At 40.4% G+C, this 17316-nt stretch overlaps 1 protein-coding gene across 15 annotated transcripts in view; it reads right to left on the bottom strand.

The window, feature by feature from the left end:
* Window positions 1–17316, bottom strand: part of CELF4 (CUGBP Elav-like family member 4) — a 713325-nt gene that overhangs the window by 299824 nt on the left and 396185 nt on the right. For all 15 annotated transcript variants that reach the window (XR_010469177.1, XR_010469178.1, XM_065046935.1 and 12 more), the window contains exon 3: window positions 10949–10997. Coding sequence is in view for 13 of the 15 variants with exons in the window: in XM_065046935.1 (XP_064903007.1) it covers window positions 10949–10997 (49 nt within the window). In the remaining 2 variants the exon portion in view is untranslated. The remainder of the gene's footprint in view (window positions 1–10948; window positions 10998–17316) is intronic.

The following is a 17316-nucleotide window of genomic DNA, read 5'->3' as shown; positions in this document are numbered from 1 at the left end:
TTGACACTTTTAAACATCTCTATTTATCTAACCAAGTTACTTCTGTGGAACTAACGATTACAGAACCTGAGCACCTAATAATCTTTAATGCAAGTATCCTTGAAGCACAAACACTATTTTATAGAAGGAAACTGGAATCAGAGCAAGATGTTAGGCCAATTTTATGTGTATATTCAGACAATCAAAGATAATATTAGTCACCAGCTATGGAGTGACAATGATACCCTGACACTTAAGTAACTTCTTCAAGGTCAAGGAGAAAATCTGTGGCAGGGCACTGAGTTAAACCTCAGTCTTCCATGCTGCAGCCTACTGCCCTGTATAGAGCTTTCTGTTCCTCTGTGCAGGATGAGGCTGCAAGACTGCCCTTAAAATTGAAAAGAAAGGAAACAGTCCCTCACTAATTGAAGCCAACTGTTTATCCTCCCTGAGGGAAAATGTTTCAGCGCAGTGCTGCCTTGAAAATTACCTCTCTACAAATGATATTACAAGGGGCCATATTCATTTTCCATCACAGATTCCAAAACAAGCTGGTTTTGAAGATAAAACTATTTTTTTCTTAATTACGAATACACATTTTAAAGATGTAGATGTTACGCACTGCTTCTAATTTGAAGGGGTTTTTTTCTTTCTTTTTTCTTTTTTTTTTTTTAAATTTCACTCTATCACATGAGAATGGGAGTGGTAGCAAACCCAAATACAAAAATAAGAGTGGAAATTGACTTGAAAGAGGAATTAAAATTGATTAGATTATCTCCATTGCTCAGGCTGATCAGGATGCAACCCCTCCTATTCTTCCCCTGACATTATGAAGCAAACACATTAATGAAGAAAGATGTCTTCCCTTCTTAGAAAAAAATCCCAGTACGTCCTACAATCCATAGGTTTTATGTAGCAATTTTTATTCATAGATCTTAACTAGGGTTTCAGAAAAGTCAAGTATCATCATTCATATGATACAGATGGAAAACTGTGGCATGCAAAGGTGAGAGTTGCGATTTATCTTACCTCTCTTCAGGTGTCTAAAAGTGAGATATCTAGATCTGAGTTAATTGCTATAGGTTCATTCCAGATTCAGTGGAGAGAGAGAGAAAGGAAACTTCTGAACACCATTTAACCCATCTGTCTTAGGATGTGGTGAAGCACAGATTGGAACTGTCTCTTCCTCCACTGTCCACAGGAGGTGTCTACATGACTAAATTTAAACTATATGCCTAATATTTAGGCATTTAAGATACACAAAGTGAATCCTGCCTGAAATAACATTTTAAGGACAGTGGCACAGAAGCCCTGTTTAAAATTTCTTCTGTCCCTAAGTCCAAGGTTCCTAAGAGGCCCAATTTCTGGGTAAAAGCACTACATACAGTTTAGTCAGAGACCTAAATTATTTACATAAGGATTTTCTACCTCCCAAATTGATTTCACATACACACTGAAAAACATATATATATATATATATAGTAATTGGAAAATGCTCTCTATGCCACGGAGAAAAGTTTTATTGACCTCCTGTATCTCCTGAGTCTCAAAACTTCTTGCAAACTGTGATATTGTAATCTGGGATCTTAACAGGCAAGGGGCAAAACTCTCTCACTGACATTCCCATTCAGAGAAAACAGAGTTCAGACTGCATAGAATCTGTAGGGTTGAGCCAGTCTTATTTTAAATTGCTCAACTGTAACCTCTGTGTACCAACAGCTGAGAATACTGATGGTAATCCAGACATTTCTTAGCTCCTACATCACACTAAAATTTACTTTCCAGAAAGATCCTGGATTACTCTAGAGTCAAAGGTCTCTGCAAGCGTCCAAGAAACTAGTGACAGTCATGAAGAAACAGGCACACAGCATTATGTGCTGAACACTGTATTCAGACTATACCCACAGCAATGTGACTGTATGAACTATACCAGATGTGGAAACAACACACTTATTTATCTAGATCCAGGGGTTTAAGTGTTTAGCTACTTGATTAACATTGATAACAATTGAGGTTAGATGAATAAACAAATACACACCAACTACATGTGTATGTCAGATGCGTGCAACACTAAGTTACCAGAAAGAGCTGAAATTCAGACATGGAGTAATGATGGCAGGCAGGGCAATAACTTTGGATACTTATTCTTCCAGATGCCTCAGTTTCCTTTATACTAATTATTCTCTTTGTCATTCCTCCTCACATCACATTTTGTACCAGATCTCTTCTAAGACCTCTGCCTTCCTGCTACAGCAATCAGTAACAATGGGAAGACCTGATGTTAAGCATGACAGACCTCTCCGAGGGATTGTTTGTGAATTTTCATTAAAATACCTTTTGGTAAAATACAGAAAAAAAGCCCCCACAGAACAGGAGCAAGGACAACACAAAGCCCCTCATACTAAACTCGCTGCTGACTGTATAGGGAATGTTGATGCATCACCATTCCAGGAGCTTGGCTTGGACTCAGTGTGAGAACATTTTAATCCTTTGTGGATGTCAGGCCAAACACACAAGGAAGAAGCTTGGAAAATTTCAACAAGCAAATGAAATCTGTAGTGTGTGAGCATCACTTACCCTTACATTAGTCAACATGCAGCAGAAAAACAGCCTATATGTTCCCTTTCCCCCAAATGCTTCTCTGAAAGAACAGCAAAACATGCCTTCTGCCTTCCATTTTTTAAAGAAATGCCCATGTAACCATAACTACAAGTTCATCAATAGAAAAATACATCATAAATGGCTTGTTATTTCGACTCTTTTGTGAGACAGTTCATTAGAAACTTCATTTGTCTACATGGATTGCACTTATTCAGCTATATTCTAATAAAATGCACATTGCTTCCAATAAAGGGAATGCATTTGCTATTGATGTGCTATAAACTACTATACAGAGAGGTGTTATTATATCCTTGTGTAATAACAAGCCAATTATAATGATCAGCAAAACCTTTACAATAAAGTCAATGCATGAGGAGTGATTATCATAATGCATTCTAACTGTTCAGTGCCATAAATGCTTTACAATTAATTGTGGAGCGTATCTATAAATGTATTATTAATGCTGTATAAAAACCCATTGACAAGCAACCTTTACATTAAAAAAAGATACTAGGATTGTAATGTGTCCCTGAGTTCACCTAGGAGGCTGAGCTGTATTTACAAAGGCAGAAATTTTTATAGGATTACATTTTTTATTTCCTCCACTCTCCTCCTCCCATGTCTTCTTCCTTTTTTGCCCTGTTGTTGAAAAACCTCCAAATATCACTCTGCAGTGTGAAGGCCCTGGATCATCTACCACACTTGATTTTTAGCCACACATCATTTTGGGCACAGCTATAGGTGTTTACTGGTATCTTAACCCTATGAAACTGGCAGCCTGATATACATGGATGCCAAAGGCACTAGCTGCAAGAAACAAGCAAATAAAAGCATATTAAAACCCAAGCAGGCAATGCAGGAAGGGTGAGAAGGAGAAACGTATTGAAGTTACATAATTGATCAAAAGTTGCATAGTAGCAGAGAAAAGAACTGATATCAAAACCTCAAGGTGATGAGCTCCTCAGCCTCTCCCCAGGCTCTGCTCTAGGTTCTCCTCCTTCTTGTCAGTACACTATCAGGTTGCAGATGCTTTATGAAAAATGTGCAATATGTTGTGTTTTTTTTTTTTCCTTTTATTCCCTTAATATTTGATTTTAAAAGGTTGTCCTCAGGACATGTGCTAGAACACAATGTCCTGTGGATCTTTTCCAGTTCCTATTGATGGGCACACTTCCATCGATTTCAATCACGATGGAAAGGGCAGACGTGAACAAAAGTTTGATGTCCCTTATATTCTTTCAGCAGGTGAGCATGGGATGGAGCACGTCAGCCTTCAGTGTTCATCAGATATAAAACACTGCACATGAGGATCTGCCAGAGCCTTTTTTCTCGCCCAGGATTAAGTTTTACCAGACAGTGGAGGGCATGAATGAAGTCATCCAGGGTCACTTTGAGTTAACTGAACCATTTGCATGTCGGTACATTCTGCCTGCTAGAAAATACAGTCCTGCGAGGACAACAAGGTGTCAGCTGTCAGTAGGGTCATGCAATTCTGAATTTCCACAATAAACTAGGAGATTTGCCTTTCCCATTGACTGTAATCAGTCCTACCACAAGACAGAGCTAGAAAGAGAAGATTTCCATGGGTACTAGAATGTTCTTGCAATATCAGGTTTATTTTAGGGCTAAAGGAAAAACACTACAGATTTTAACCAGTATTCAGACCTGGAATAAAATCTAATGGACAGGTTCCCTTTGAAAGCAGCAGCTTTGAGTGTTGCTATAGGAGGCTCCATCACACACCATGGGGTCTAAAGTTCGGCTTTACTTTTCAAAGGCTCTGGATCCACCTGACTCAAGAGAAAGGAAGAACGCCCAAATCTGGGTGATTTTATTGGTTCTGCCACGGACTTGATGCATCCCCGTTCACATGGGCATTAAAACAGGACACACAGGCCAGAAGGGTCCAGAGCAGTGTTCAATACTGTGGGATATATAAGGTGACCTTTGTGGTCCTAGGCCCAGATCCTTCCACAACCCTTGACTAGGTAGATAGAGAGCTGAACACACTACAAGGCACTGGCATCTCTCTCTCCCAGTACTAACAGCATCTCTGACAGCCTTTCCTCATGAGCTCAGCCTGTCAATGACACCAAGTTTTTGTTGGTCCTGACACTTCCCCAGCCTCTGAGATAAGAAAGCTGACTCGTAGTTTAATGTCAAGATCTTTTGTTTAGGTTCTTGATTTTTCTCTTTTTTCCTTGACTCTTCATATCCTCTCCCACTGGATTTTTAACAGAATATTAGATTATTTTTAAGCAGTCATTCCTTCTCTTTACCCTTCACACAGAGATATTGCAACTCAGCACCAGTGTGCTGTTTAATATTGGATATGTAATTTAAAGAGAGAAGATATTTAGATTTGGATGTGGAGTTATTTTTATTTATTTATTTTTAATTCTGCCTACAAGAAGAGTCAAAACCAGCTGATTACTCACATTTGGGGTAAATCTCAGGAAGATGAGATGTATGAGACTTAAGAGTAGGATTAATCATGGAGTTGGAAGTATTCTTTCAAACCACAAGGCAAGATAAAGAGGAAGAGAGATGTTTTTTAAACTGTTGTATGCATCAAAAGAAGGGAGAAGAAGAGGCCCTGGGTGTGGTAAATGGTTTATCTAGAGGTCTTCAGTCCAGACCTCAGCAAATGTGTGGACAGGACCTGTTACTGTCCAGCTTGTAGTGTTAGCCTTGTAAGTGCAATGGTCACAGCAAAGGCTGGCAAACCTGTGTTGTGTGGTCCTTGTGGGTTCTTCTCTGTGCCTTACCTACCCAAGCTACAGAAGATTAGGGTGAGTCATACCGGGCTCATGGTGATGCTGAAAGTGTTAATGGGGATGTACTCATGGAGAAGTAAGCTTGGAGCTTTTCTCCCAAGTGTGAGAAGGGAGAACATTATCTGTCTCCCTGGGGTGTTTTCTAGTGCCATCTGCCTGTTCCTGCTGAATGTGAGGACCATAAAAGAAAGAGAGATGAAGAAAAAGCTATGTCAGGCCACATAGAGGTAGATAGTATGGATCAACACCTGGAAACAGAACATTTCTTCAGCCTGCTTTCCAGCTTCTGGGGTGGGAGTTCTTTTGAAGAAGGCCACAAAACATACAAGACAGGAATTACTGGTGAAATGGTTTCCACAGAGCTTAATGTGTCAAGCAGTGCATACTGCTCACAGACAAGGAAGATACAAGAATTACAAAGGTACAACCCTCATGTGTACAGAGTCCTAGAGTTCAGGACTTCTTGCACAAACGCAAAGCCTAACTTCCAGCAGTACAGGAGATGAGATGCTGAGCTTTCTCAAGATTTCCATGTTCTTAGTTATCCTTAATGCTCTTCTTCAGAGCCTTCAGGTCTGAAGGTCTGAGCAACCAAACCTATTACTTGCAAAGATCTTCCAAGAAAGAAGGAAATCGTCTCATGTGGCATTGTTACAGCAGTGTGAAGCCAAGCCAAGCTGAAGGCAACCAGTCTTGCATGATTTCAATGCCTAAACAGGCTGAGATCTGGCTAGCACCTGGATGGAAGCTTCTTGCTAGGTTTTGGCCATCATCGCAAGCCACAGAATTCTGATCAGCTAAATGGAAAACAGCTAAATGCCAAATGGCTACTGGGACCCTGGGTTGTGTTTGACACACATAAATCCTACCAGCTGTAGCAGAGGGCTAGTGAGAGTTAGAAATGTCCTGGATTAAATGAAAAATAGGTCCAGAATTTTGTCCCAAAGGAATATAGGGCTTAGAAACTGTGGAAAGGCCATTCTGCCCCCATCATCACTGCTGAGCTGATGGAAGGGAATAAGAAGGACCAGACGATAGTGCATGATCGAGGCACCACTGATTTGGTATTTACTGTAACTAAGTGCTTGGACATTTTGCTCTGAAGCTGGGATAAAGCATAACTGAGCAAATAAATTCAAAGCCTGCACACTCAGTATCCAGTAGAGACATGATGCAAGTCAGTTGAAATATAAAGTCCAAACATTCCAGCTGCTGCTATCACGACCCCAGAAACAACAAACAAAAAAAGACACACTGCACATGGCTCCCCAAAACACACACTAACGAATTTGCTTAAAATCACAAACACAGGGAGAAGCTTTAGTAGATTTGTGAAGTCTTGCATGCAGAAAACATTGCAATGTGATGAACTGCAGGCTCTCCTGTAAATCTCTCGACACCCACTCTGCGGAACATTGCAGCCTTTCAACTCTAAACCACATTGGAGTTTGCCTTTTTGTTTTCTTTAGTCCAGGAATCTTCCGTATCTCTTTCATAAAAAGCAGGAGGACCCCAAAACCATCAAGTGTTTCTCAGTAGAGACATTAACACTGGGCCTGGGTAGCACACTGTGTGCATCTTTGCACGCTTTTCTTCATGGACCTTCCTCTGTCCTTTGAGAGGAATGTGGGAGCAATGAAGCATCTAAGCATCACTAACAGAGTGCAAATACAGTAGCAGGAGAGCCCTTTCCTTTTAAAAAATGTTACTCCCTGTACAACCTAGTGGGACCTCGGGGCTGCATTTATCATAGGTTAACCCTGCCAGCAGCAGCGAGAGTTGTCTAGTGAGAGCTAGAGTTATTGTGGATGAAATAAGAAATGGCTCCGAACTTTTGCCCCAAACCACAAAACAGATTTGAAATCTTTCCCTAAGTTTGAAAAACTTTAAGTCACTGATATCTTCAGACTATTTTTAGATCTGAATATGAGACAAGGAACCAAGAAAAATCATTAACAACAGGATGAAAAAATAGAAAATTCTAACAGTTTAATTGGGATTTGTCACATTCGCAGTTTAATGTGGAGTTACAGCTTGCATCCCTAAAGCCATATTGGACTACCTAGTTGATGGCAAATTAGTTTCTGTATAGTCAAGCTAAAATTTGGACAATGCAAAGACCAATGAGAGTTTTTAAGTTACTTTTAATAGAGCTAGAGTTACAGGGTGATTTTTCAGAATGAAATACAGAATTGTTGCCTTTTTTATCACATTCTATCAATTCCACCACTGCTAAAGTCTCTATAAAATGTCAATGGACTACGACCTTCCAATCAGGTATGTGAAGCTTCATGAGCTTTTTATAGAAAGAGCAACCCTGTATAACATTTTGTAGCTTGACTATACAGACATGTGCATGCACAAACAGGTAGAAATGCAAAATGCAAAATTTTCCCATTAATTTAGACTGTTTCCCCAGAGAAAAGTACCGAGAATACATTCATTTCTAGTTCCTGTGAGACTTAGCAAATGTAAATAATGCCAGTTTCTATTGAAAAGGATTACACTCTTTGTCTTGTTCCTAGTCCAATATGAGGATTAACAAACAAAATAATAAAATCAGCAAAACTAATAACGGGCACTCAGGATTTCCATTTTTTTGGGTTTAGGTAATTTGTGCCAGGCAACATTTTGAATTCTTCCCCAAGCCTAGACAGTCTGACAATCTAACGCACACTAAAAGCTAACACACGCTTTCAGTTCAACTGAGAATAAAGACACGTGAAGGGTTAAAGACCAACAAAATCCACACTCCAGAACAACAGGAAAAAATGATGAGCAGGATCTGTTTGGGGGAAGAGTTAATTCTGGACTCCTATTAACTTTGGGTTGTGGGAGAACTTAATAGAAAAGTCAAAGGTTTGTGTTTTAGCAAAATGCAGGTATTTGTCCCTACGTAAAACACAATCTCACTTCCTCAAGAATACTGCTTACCATTTTCAGTAAAAGTCTCCTTGCAAACTACAGTTTCAAAGAGCACTGCCTCTTTCTTTAATACCATGACCTGACACCAAATGTCCCCATAAGCCAGATGGTAGTGGTGTATTCAGAGAGTGGGCTTTGGGCAGACCAAAGTCTTGTGCTGTGCAGGAGAGCTGCTTCATCTTCCAAGCCCTCCTCTTCCCTCACATCCTTTCCCAATACGCTGATGGGGTATAATAAGCCACAACTTAGTTTCTTTGTTGTTGAAGTTGACCTTTATCTTGCAGCCCTAACGAAGTCCTTTGATGTGCTCCTAAGATACACGGCCTCCTTTTCAGCATTCTGTTTACCATGCTGGCTTTAACCAGTGGGCTTGAGAAGAACGTGTTTTCATACAATATCTCCCTTGAGTGCCAATTTTTCTTTTCTCCCATAGTTGCCCTTGAGTCATGTCATCCTGAAACATCACCAGCTCAGAAGCTGCTAGTCAGTAGGGAATTAGAACGACATGTCTTTCACACCAATGATGAGTGCACCAGTTTGGCCCCTGCATTATGATCACCTCTGATAGGAGCAATATGGGAGCAGTGAGAAAAAGATGAGGTTTGTGTGTGTTGGGGAGATAATTAGCTAAAATACAATGGGGAGGGAACCACTAGTGTGATGGATAATGTGGAATCAAACTGCCAACAGAACCCTTTGCAGTTCAAACCACCCCCCTGAAAGCAGCTGCTCTTAGCAAAAGAGTTTCAAAACCCTTCCCAGAAAGTCAGGCATGTGTTCTCCATTAGTGATTTGCATTAAAAAAAAAAAAAAAAAAAAGAATGATTGGGAGCTATATACCCTGTAGGCACACTAAGCAAATTGGCCAGCCTAATTATTTTTTGGTATGTCTAATTAAATAGACAAAAGGGCCTCCCTTCACTCTTGCTGTCAGCACGAGCTCCATTGGAATGTGCATAATGTCCCCTCATTTGCCCATGCAGCTGAGCCTTTCCCTTCTCCCTTGGGAGATCAGCGTTGACAACTGCCCATGGCTTACCCACTCCTGCTCAGACAGAGAGACGGATCGTCAGACGGGAAGGGAAACGGGGTAAATTGACCTGGTTCTGTTAAAAACCACCGGACAATGCTGTATGATTTGACATGCCTTTGTTGCAGGTTAGAAACGTACCATGACCCTTGATAGCAGAACTTGCCATTGCAGAGCCCGTCAAATACTTTCTGCCTAGTGTTGGCCAAATTCCCGTGAATTTACTTTAGAGGGACTCTGAAAGTGCAATATTTATCCCTGAGCTTTCTGGCGTTTTTCCAGCACTCAGCTCTTCTCTTGCTCTGCAATTACACTGCACCACAGCCCTTCCTTATGGAGCCTCTGTTGACCTGCCGGTTTCTCCACTCCGTAACACCAGCCCTACAACTACAAGCTGCACACAGAGTCTTCCAATGACTTGAGTCACTGGAGAGTTTCAGCCTCACACTGACGCAGTCAAAGCCTCTGGAATCCAAAGCTTTTAACTGAAGAAAAAGAACATGATTTCAGTGTCTTTTGTCTGTGAGGCATTTTACTTCTGCTAAGTAATTGTTGCTGGGGATTTCTACTAATGCAGGCACAAAGATAGTTGTCCCATAAATGAGAAAGAGTCCATGGTGGAAATTAGAGAGTTTTCACACATCTAAGAGCCACATCATTACTAAAGGACAAAATCTATTCCCACAGTCATACGATACATAAGCACTAGAGCTTTTATGCATAACTAGGCAAAAGAATATCCTTTTTTTCCCCACAAAGAGATAGGGATAGAGATGAAAGAAGGAGCATGGTATTATATATACACAAATATATATATATATAAATGTACAGATGTAAGAAAAAAAGTGGAGTGGTAATTTATCCAGCATAACGGAGGACCCCCTCACGGTTTCTCAGTGAGCTCTACTGTTTGATCTGACAAACAGGCCCCTGTTAGAACAGTACGGTGAAGCATCACTACATCAGTTCTGGTAAAAAACCTTTTACAAGAAACACCTTATCACTGGTGATCTATTGAACGGTCACTTAGCAAAGCCTTTCAAATCCACTGTGCAGGCTAGAAAAGCAAAAGACCGGCTCCTGATTTCAGCTACACCTGTGCAAATCCTGAATAACTCCCTTGGACTGAGAGAAGACTTCAGTTCCCACAACAGGTTTATCCAGATAAGCTGATACAGGTGCAGAAAACTCTGCCATCTCAGAGTCTGCTTTTTCCAAAAGCAAAGTTGCTTCACTCCACAAAGAAACAACATGGTCAGGGAAGCCATAAAATATCCACTTTATCCTAACCAAATTAAACAACTCTGCAGCTCAGCCTAACATAGATCTGAAAAACGTACATTGCCGTCACCACTGATAAACTTTGTTAAGTCAGTGCCTGATGCTTCACTTCTTAACGAGGCAGTTATTTGTTTCCCAGGCAATTGCTGGCACCTGCCTGCCTTTTAAAATCAAATAATAATTGAATATGAGGAAAGCGAGACGAAGTAAAGGAGATTTAATAAAGAGAATCTTTGCTGCAGAGGGAATTTCTTTGGCAGTGATTACGTTACTAATTGATCAGCACATTGCCTGAGAGAAGCCAGAGACAACAATTATACTTAGCACTGTGGCTGAAAGCAATACAGTCAACTACCTCCTCGGCTTTCGCTGTCCGCTGGTTTCACCTGGATCGGTCTATTCATCTGTAAGAAAGACCAAAGAGAGACGCATAATTAATGGTGGAATCAAACATTTATATACAGAGGTTTGCTTTGTTTTTTAACCATGCATCATAGTTAGTACCAGAATTTGCTCCAGGAGGAAGGGGATAAAAGGCAATCAGTAAACAAAGAACTGCAAAGCACAGGTTGCTTCTTGGTCTGAGGTAAATCAGTGTCACGCTATTTACCTGACAGGTGCTTTGTTGAATCGCTTTGGGAAAGAGATCTGACTCATTTCACATAGGTCATGAAATTTTAAACATCACTTTTTAAATTTCTAATAGTTTCCTCAAGAAACACTACTGTGTCAGAGCAGAAATGCTCAGAATAAGTGAAACTTTAATTGCAAAGATTCCTTGAGATTGACATGATGAAAAGAGAATGGAAAACTGAATTCCACCTCCACTGTCAGCTCAGTAGGACAGTTACCTGTAACATAGCAGACTTCATTCATACATATGGAATAGGATTTAGATCTGGTTTGTCCACATGGTAGAGGAATGCTGGCTATTGAGAAGCTTTTTTGCAGCACTGGGTAGAAAATGAGTCAAAACCTCTTCTTCTATTGCTTTTTTAAGTATCTTTTCACATCAGAACATAAGCAAATATAAAAACATTGTCTTTACACTGTGACTAGGATTTCTGCTCTCCAACTTCTCTTTCTCTTAACAAAGACTATCAGTATTCCTGGAGTTTCTCACCCTCAGGTGAGAGGACAACAGATGCCCATTATCATCTTCACTGGTGGTGCCTAGCATGATGTGGTTGTCTGATGAGCAGGGATAGAATACACTCCTCCCATTAAAAGTCAGAGATGCAGACTAGATCAGAACCAGCTGAGATATTTTCTATCTGAAAGCCCTTCCCTACCTGTTGTCCCATGTCATTTAAAGCAATCCATGCACTATGCAGATGGATTAGTCAAAATATTTTTCTGTATGTGTCTGCCCCTGAGTGGAACAAAATTATCCTTTATATTTTGCAGCTATAGAGAGTGCAAGTTCAAACAAGCACCACAAGGAGCAGAAAATCAGGAGCAAATGGGAATGTCCCAACACATTGTTCTCCGATAAAGTCAGACCACAAATCGGCTGATGAGTGTCACAAGATGCCTTCAGGTGATACTGTCCCTCCCTTATTTGTTACTAATCACAGTTGGGCAACAAAGCTGCTAGTTTTCTTTCTTCTTCTTCTTTTTTTTTTTTTTTTTTTTTTAATTTCCCTGAAAGTAGTTCATAATAATTTAGATTTATTCTAATTGCTTTGCACACATATTTAGCAATAAAAAGTTATCAAGCTGGCTGACAAGTAGGTTAAGATGATGGAGAGCCTAGCAGATCCTGCTGCATTGTTGTCTCAAGAGGAAAATGTACTTAGCCATAAACTGACTACAGTTAGACTTGAACTCAGGAAGAAAAGGATCAATGGCTCCATAGGCTCCTGAGCAATTCTTGCTCTCTTGTATGTCTGCATCATCTGTATCATCCAACAAACTCCAGGCTGAAGTGTTAAAACCAGAAAGAAATCTGGTACTGGATAAACCTTGTATCAACCCCTGATTCTGCAACTGTAAAGACCTGTCACACACATATCACAAGATACTAGCAGGACTGGAGGAGATATATTTAGCAGAAGCAGGATGGACATCCTGCCGTAGGTCTCCTGTAACCACCTGTGAGCAGTTAGCTGTTACATTCAGAGATCTGACATCACACAGGTGAGAAGGGTAGTTTATGTCATGTAATTCCAAATGTCTAAAAAGTGTAATTTCAAGTCTCTCTTAAAACTGGTGTCTGAGATGAGAAGGATGAATGATCTTCTGCAGTGCCTGTTTCTCTTCACTGAACATAAAGGTAGTCTATGCAGTTGAAGTCAGGTGAGATGAACCCCAACTTGGTTCTCATGCACAGGACGATGAAGCCAAACTACTCAGTTACTGTGCTTTAACTACCCCCAGCTGCTCAACCACTGAGAATGGTTTCTGTTTACAGTAGGCTGGTCTGACTTGAGAGCTGTTAAATTTCACAGTTACACTCATGCAACTGGGTTCCTCATGTGGACACAATGGCTAACCTAACTCCAGTAGCTAAGGGAGCATGGTCAGAGGTCCCTGGTGCTCAGTCCAAGATAGGCAGATCCTGTATCCCAGGATATCAGTAAGAGAAACAGTCACAGTAGCCAGGAATTTATAGGAGGTGTGCTGCATACAGTCCTGAGAAGCAATGACTGGAGTCTAAAAATGGACACAGCCTTGCAGTGCAGAATGCTCCACAAATCTACCAACATAGGTGCTGATCTGAAACCTGCTAAAGGCCGTGAAAATCCCCACTGAACTTGAGTAAGCTTTGGTTTCAGCATTTAGAAAAAACAGAGAGAATTCTTCTTAGTTGTTTTTTAGTTCAATGTGGCCAGTTTGCAAAAGTCAGGAGAGATCATCAGACCCTTTAGCAAAAATGAGAGGAGACTAATATTTGTTTGTGGTTTGGGTTGTTGAATTTTTTTTTTTTTTTTTTTTTTTTTTTTTTTTGAGAAAAAGAAGACAATCTCCAAGAAAGGAGAAAGGAAAAAAAAAAAAGGAGTGATGGACTGAGCGTCCAACAGAGGAAGAAAAAAGTGGGGAAATTAATAAGTAAAAGGCTAGTGTAATTTAATGTACACTATGATTTATACACTTGACAATTTCTTTATAGACCAAAGAGAAAGTGCTGCCTGCACGGAGCCCCTAATACAAATTGAGATCATCTTGACATGAAAGACACCAATTACAGGGAGAAACACTGAGAGGAAAGTAATTAAGTTTCCTCTCTCCATCTATGTAACATTTTTTTTTTCAGAGACGTTATGGGAGCAAGGAGCTGGCCTGGGGACCAGAAAAGGGCTAAGTAGGGAAATGAAATGGCAGAAAGGTGTACCTTCCCCTGTTTGAGGAAATGCCTTCTCAGGGAAAAGGGAATTCAGAGGCTCAGGTGCTCTTCTTATACTTCAGCTGGAAATTGTCATGGGTTTAACGCCAAGAAATCAAAGTTTGTACTCCAAACTGCAGTCTTCCGAATAATGGTTGGGGGAGTATTGGTACACACGTGTTTAGTATATGTCCTGGCTTTGCAGACTCTGACAGTGTGACAGGAGAAACAAGATTTACCAATCAGTAAATACCATTGGTATCCACATGAGATCATAGGAACTACAGATGTGGCTGTGAGGTTTTATTTGTCTCTATCACCAGAAGTCTTCAAAGGAGTTTTGGCAACACTGGAAAAGACCTTGAAGTGGTGATCCAGAATTCAAACTGACAAATGAACTGAATGGACTCTCTTAGGCTCTCCTCTAAGATGTGCTATAATTCCATCCATTGCAATGGTCCTTCTTTGCCCATGGAAGCTCTTTGCGCTCTCCTTTGAAATATGATCACGTTTCTTTGTTCTAGATTATCCCTGTTGGGCTGCCACAGAGAAAGAAGTACACCGTTTCATCATGAGTTAACCCAGAAAGGGTTTATCTCCTCTTTAGCCTCCCTCATAGCAGAGAATCACAGAATCATCAAATGGTTGGGTTTGGAAGGGACCTCTGGAGGTAATCTAGTCCAATCTACATGAAGGACGTGACTAAAAGTTTTAATTCTCTATATAAACTGCAAAGATTCCTGACACTATGGTACCAGAATGTCTAATAGTCATAACACCATTGTAAATTAGGACAACATACTTGTCCTCATTAACAATCCAGAGTCTCATTCGGACACAAACTCATTTTGAAGTGTCTCACTCAACAGCAATGCTATAACAGAGGTGTGCTCAACAATGTTGAGGCACAAAGTGCTCTAGGCAAGAGCTAAAAAATTATGTTTCTGGTTACATATCACAGACCTAATTTTCAAACAGGTGGCAAGAAGATGGCAAACCAGAATTTTATTGACAACTGTGTTCCCAATGTGCCTCAAGCAAAGTTTGTGTCTCAGCTTCCCTGTCTGAATCACAAAGTGTGTACAGTAGGTACCACTACAGTTGGAATCGGCCCCGTGTCAGCAAGAGGGGTTGCATGTCCTTTTCCACAAATCTCGTAAGCACTTGGGTTGATAGAGGACTTAGAACTCCAGTCGCACCACACTTCTCATTTTCCTTTGATCCTTTGGACATTCATCTCTGCTGAAAACCACATTTACTATCACCTTTGCACACCTCGGACAAGATGATCGTACTTGTAACACTTCAGACCCTTCATTTTGGCTTTTTCTTCCTTTTGCCTAAAACCAACCCATTCAAATAATGCCAGATGTCATCCTCTCACACCAGCTTGCCACTTGCCCCACCTACCCCCACCCCAATTTGGCCGTGCAAGTAGAAACACGACATCATTTTTCATGTCCAATTACAGCCACCGTGGTGCCACTGTTAAAAAACAGCGCAGGTACTGCTGTCAAAAAGGGTTTGAGTTACAAGAAGCGATGAATTACAGCAAGCCCTTTTTCAATTCTCTGCAGAAATGAAATGTCAGAGCTTGGTGCTGTATTTTTCTCAGCACCATCAGCTACAGGCCACTGCAGGAATTAGACAGGGGACAGACGCTTTCCTGCATCATGATTTTTTTTTCCTAAGGTTGTCGATTTCTCCCCCACCAACCTTTTTCTGTTCCCTCTGGCTTTGATATTAATTTAGAGCAGGTGGAAGGATCACCTGGGAAAGAAGACTACGAAGCAGAGAGAGCTGATTTCTCACTGTCTCCATCTTTCTTTCTCTCGCTGTTCCTACTACCCTTTCCTTTATTGTCTCACTCTTCCATTAGTCATTAATATACCTGGGGCTTCTAGCCAGGACTAAGTTTCTACCAGGCTTGAGAACGTACAAATGCAAATGTGAAAAGAAGAAAAAAAAAATGGAGGAGAAAAAAAAAGAGAAAAAAACCCCACAAAACAAAATTATGTAGAATAGCTTCAAACACAATCTGAGACAGAAAGAAAAAGTGAGAGGAGGAGGAGACTGCTGAAAATCACAGAAATGCTGTCAATGGTTAGAAAGATGATGTCCAGTGCAGAAGAGACCTGTGTTGGAGATAATCTGATGGTTGTGCTTAAGGAAGAAGTCACTTCAGGAGTCAATACCCGATTCTAAAGCTCGTATGATCTATGGGACCCCAGAAGTTTACAACAACAATCATCTATTTAATAATAACTTTTCTATCCCTCTTTAAATGGCTTAAGAAATTTGAATACTCACGGAGAACAGACAGCAGGATTTGATTAAAGCTTTCTATCAAAAATTGTGAGGAAAGGTATTCCATTGTTCAAGTTTCCTGATGTTCCCAAAAATCTAGTCTGGCATAGTGTAGAAAACAGATGTGTTAACCTCTGACAAGACCTGTTTCCAGCTCTACACTGGCCTTCTAGATGAATTTGATAATATCATTACATCTATTTCTTTCTCAACTTTCTCATCTGTGTCTTTCTCAGCTTTCTCTCTGTAACATGCAGATGAAGACATCTTAATGTTCCATGAAGGTGTATGATGAAAAAAATATGCCTAAATTCTGGTGTTAAATAAACAAGCAAAAGTTAAGTCATTTCTGTACCAGAATCATGTGCACAGATGTAATGGCAAATACGAAACTCTTCTTGCTCAGTCATGTTCTCTTGTGATTCGTGGTGTTCAGACATCAGCCCTCTAAAACAATGATAAAATACTGCTTTGACCTAATCACAAAGAATAGGATGCTGATGTAAAATAGCAGGTATCAGCAAATGCTTATTGGGCACTGCTGCATCTCTGTAGTTGCTGACTAGCCTCATGGAAGAAAATCCCATCCCAGAACAACGTATATCCTAAAGATGCCAGGTAGTTCTTGGTGATCTCATGACAGACCTCAGAAGTTAATAGGGGGGATGAATAGTTTAGTAACTGTCCTGAAATTTCCAGAAAATATTGCTACTCCTTAGTTCTTCAACAGAAAAGGTTTCTCTGTTCAAAATCTCCCCACAAAATACTAAAATGAATTTCATTTTACCACTTCTGCCAACTTTCGGGGTTCTGCAATATACATAATAGTAATCTCCCTGAAGTCAACACAGTTATTTACGTGAGTAAAGGTATTGGCAGGAATGCGTTTGTAGGAGTGGGTCATAACTTTTAAAGCTTTGAGCAAAATCTGCAGTGACTGAAGGCCCTAAGGAAATGCAAAGTGTATTAGTGTTGAATTTGGAAAGGCCAAGAAAATCACCTACAATTGAATTGTGTGTGTGTAATTGCAAAGTTCAAGCAAATCACTCTGCATCTGGTTCTGAGTGACGTGATTGAATTACGGTGATCTT

The sequence above is a fragment of the Columba livia genome, chromosome Z (assembly GCF_036013475.1).
Source record: "Columba livia isolate bColLiv1 breed racing homer chromosome Z, bColLiv1.pat.W.v2, whole genome shotgun sequence".
Taxonomy (NCBI): Eukaryota; Metazoa; Chordata; class Aves; order Columbiformes; family Columbidae; genus Columba; species Columba livia.
Note: the sequence above shows the minus strand (reverse complement) of the source record. Positions and strands in the feature narration are given on the sequence as shown.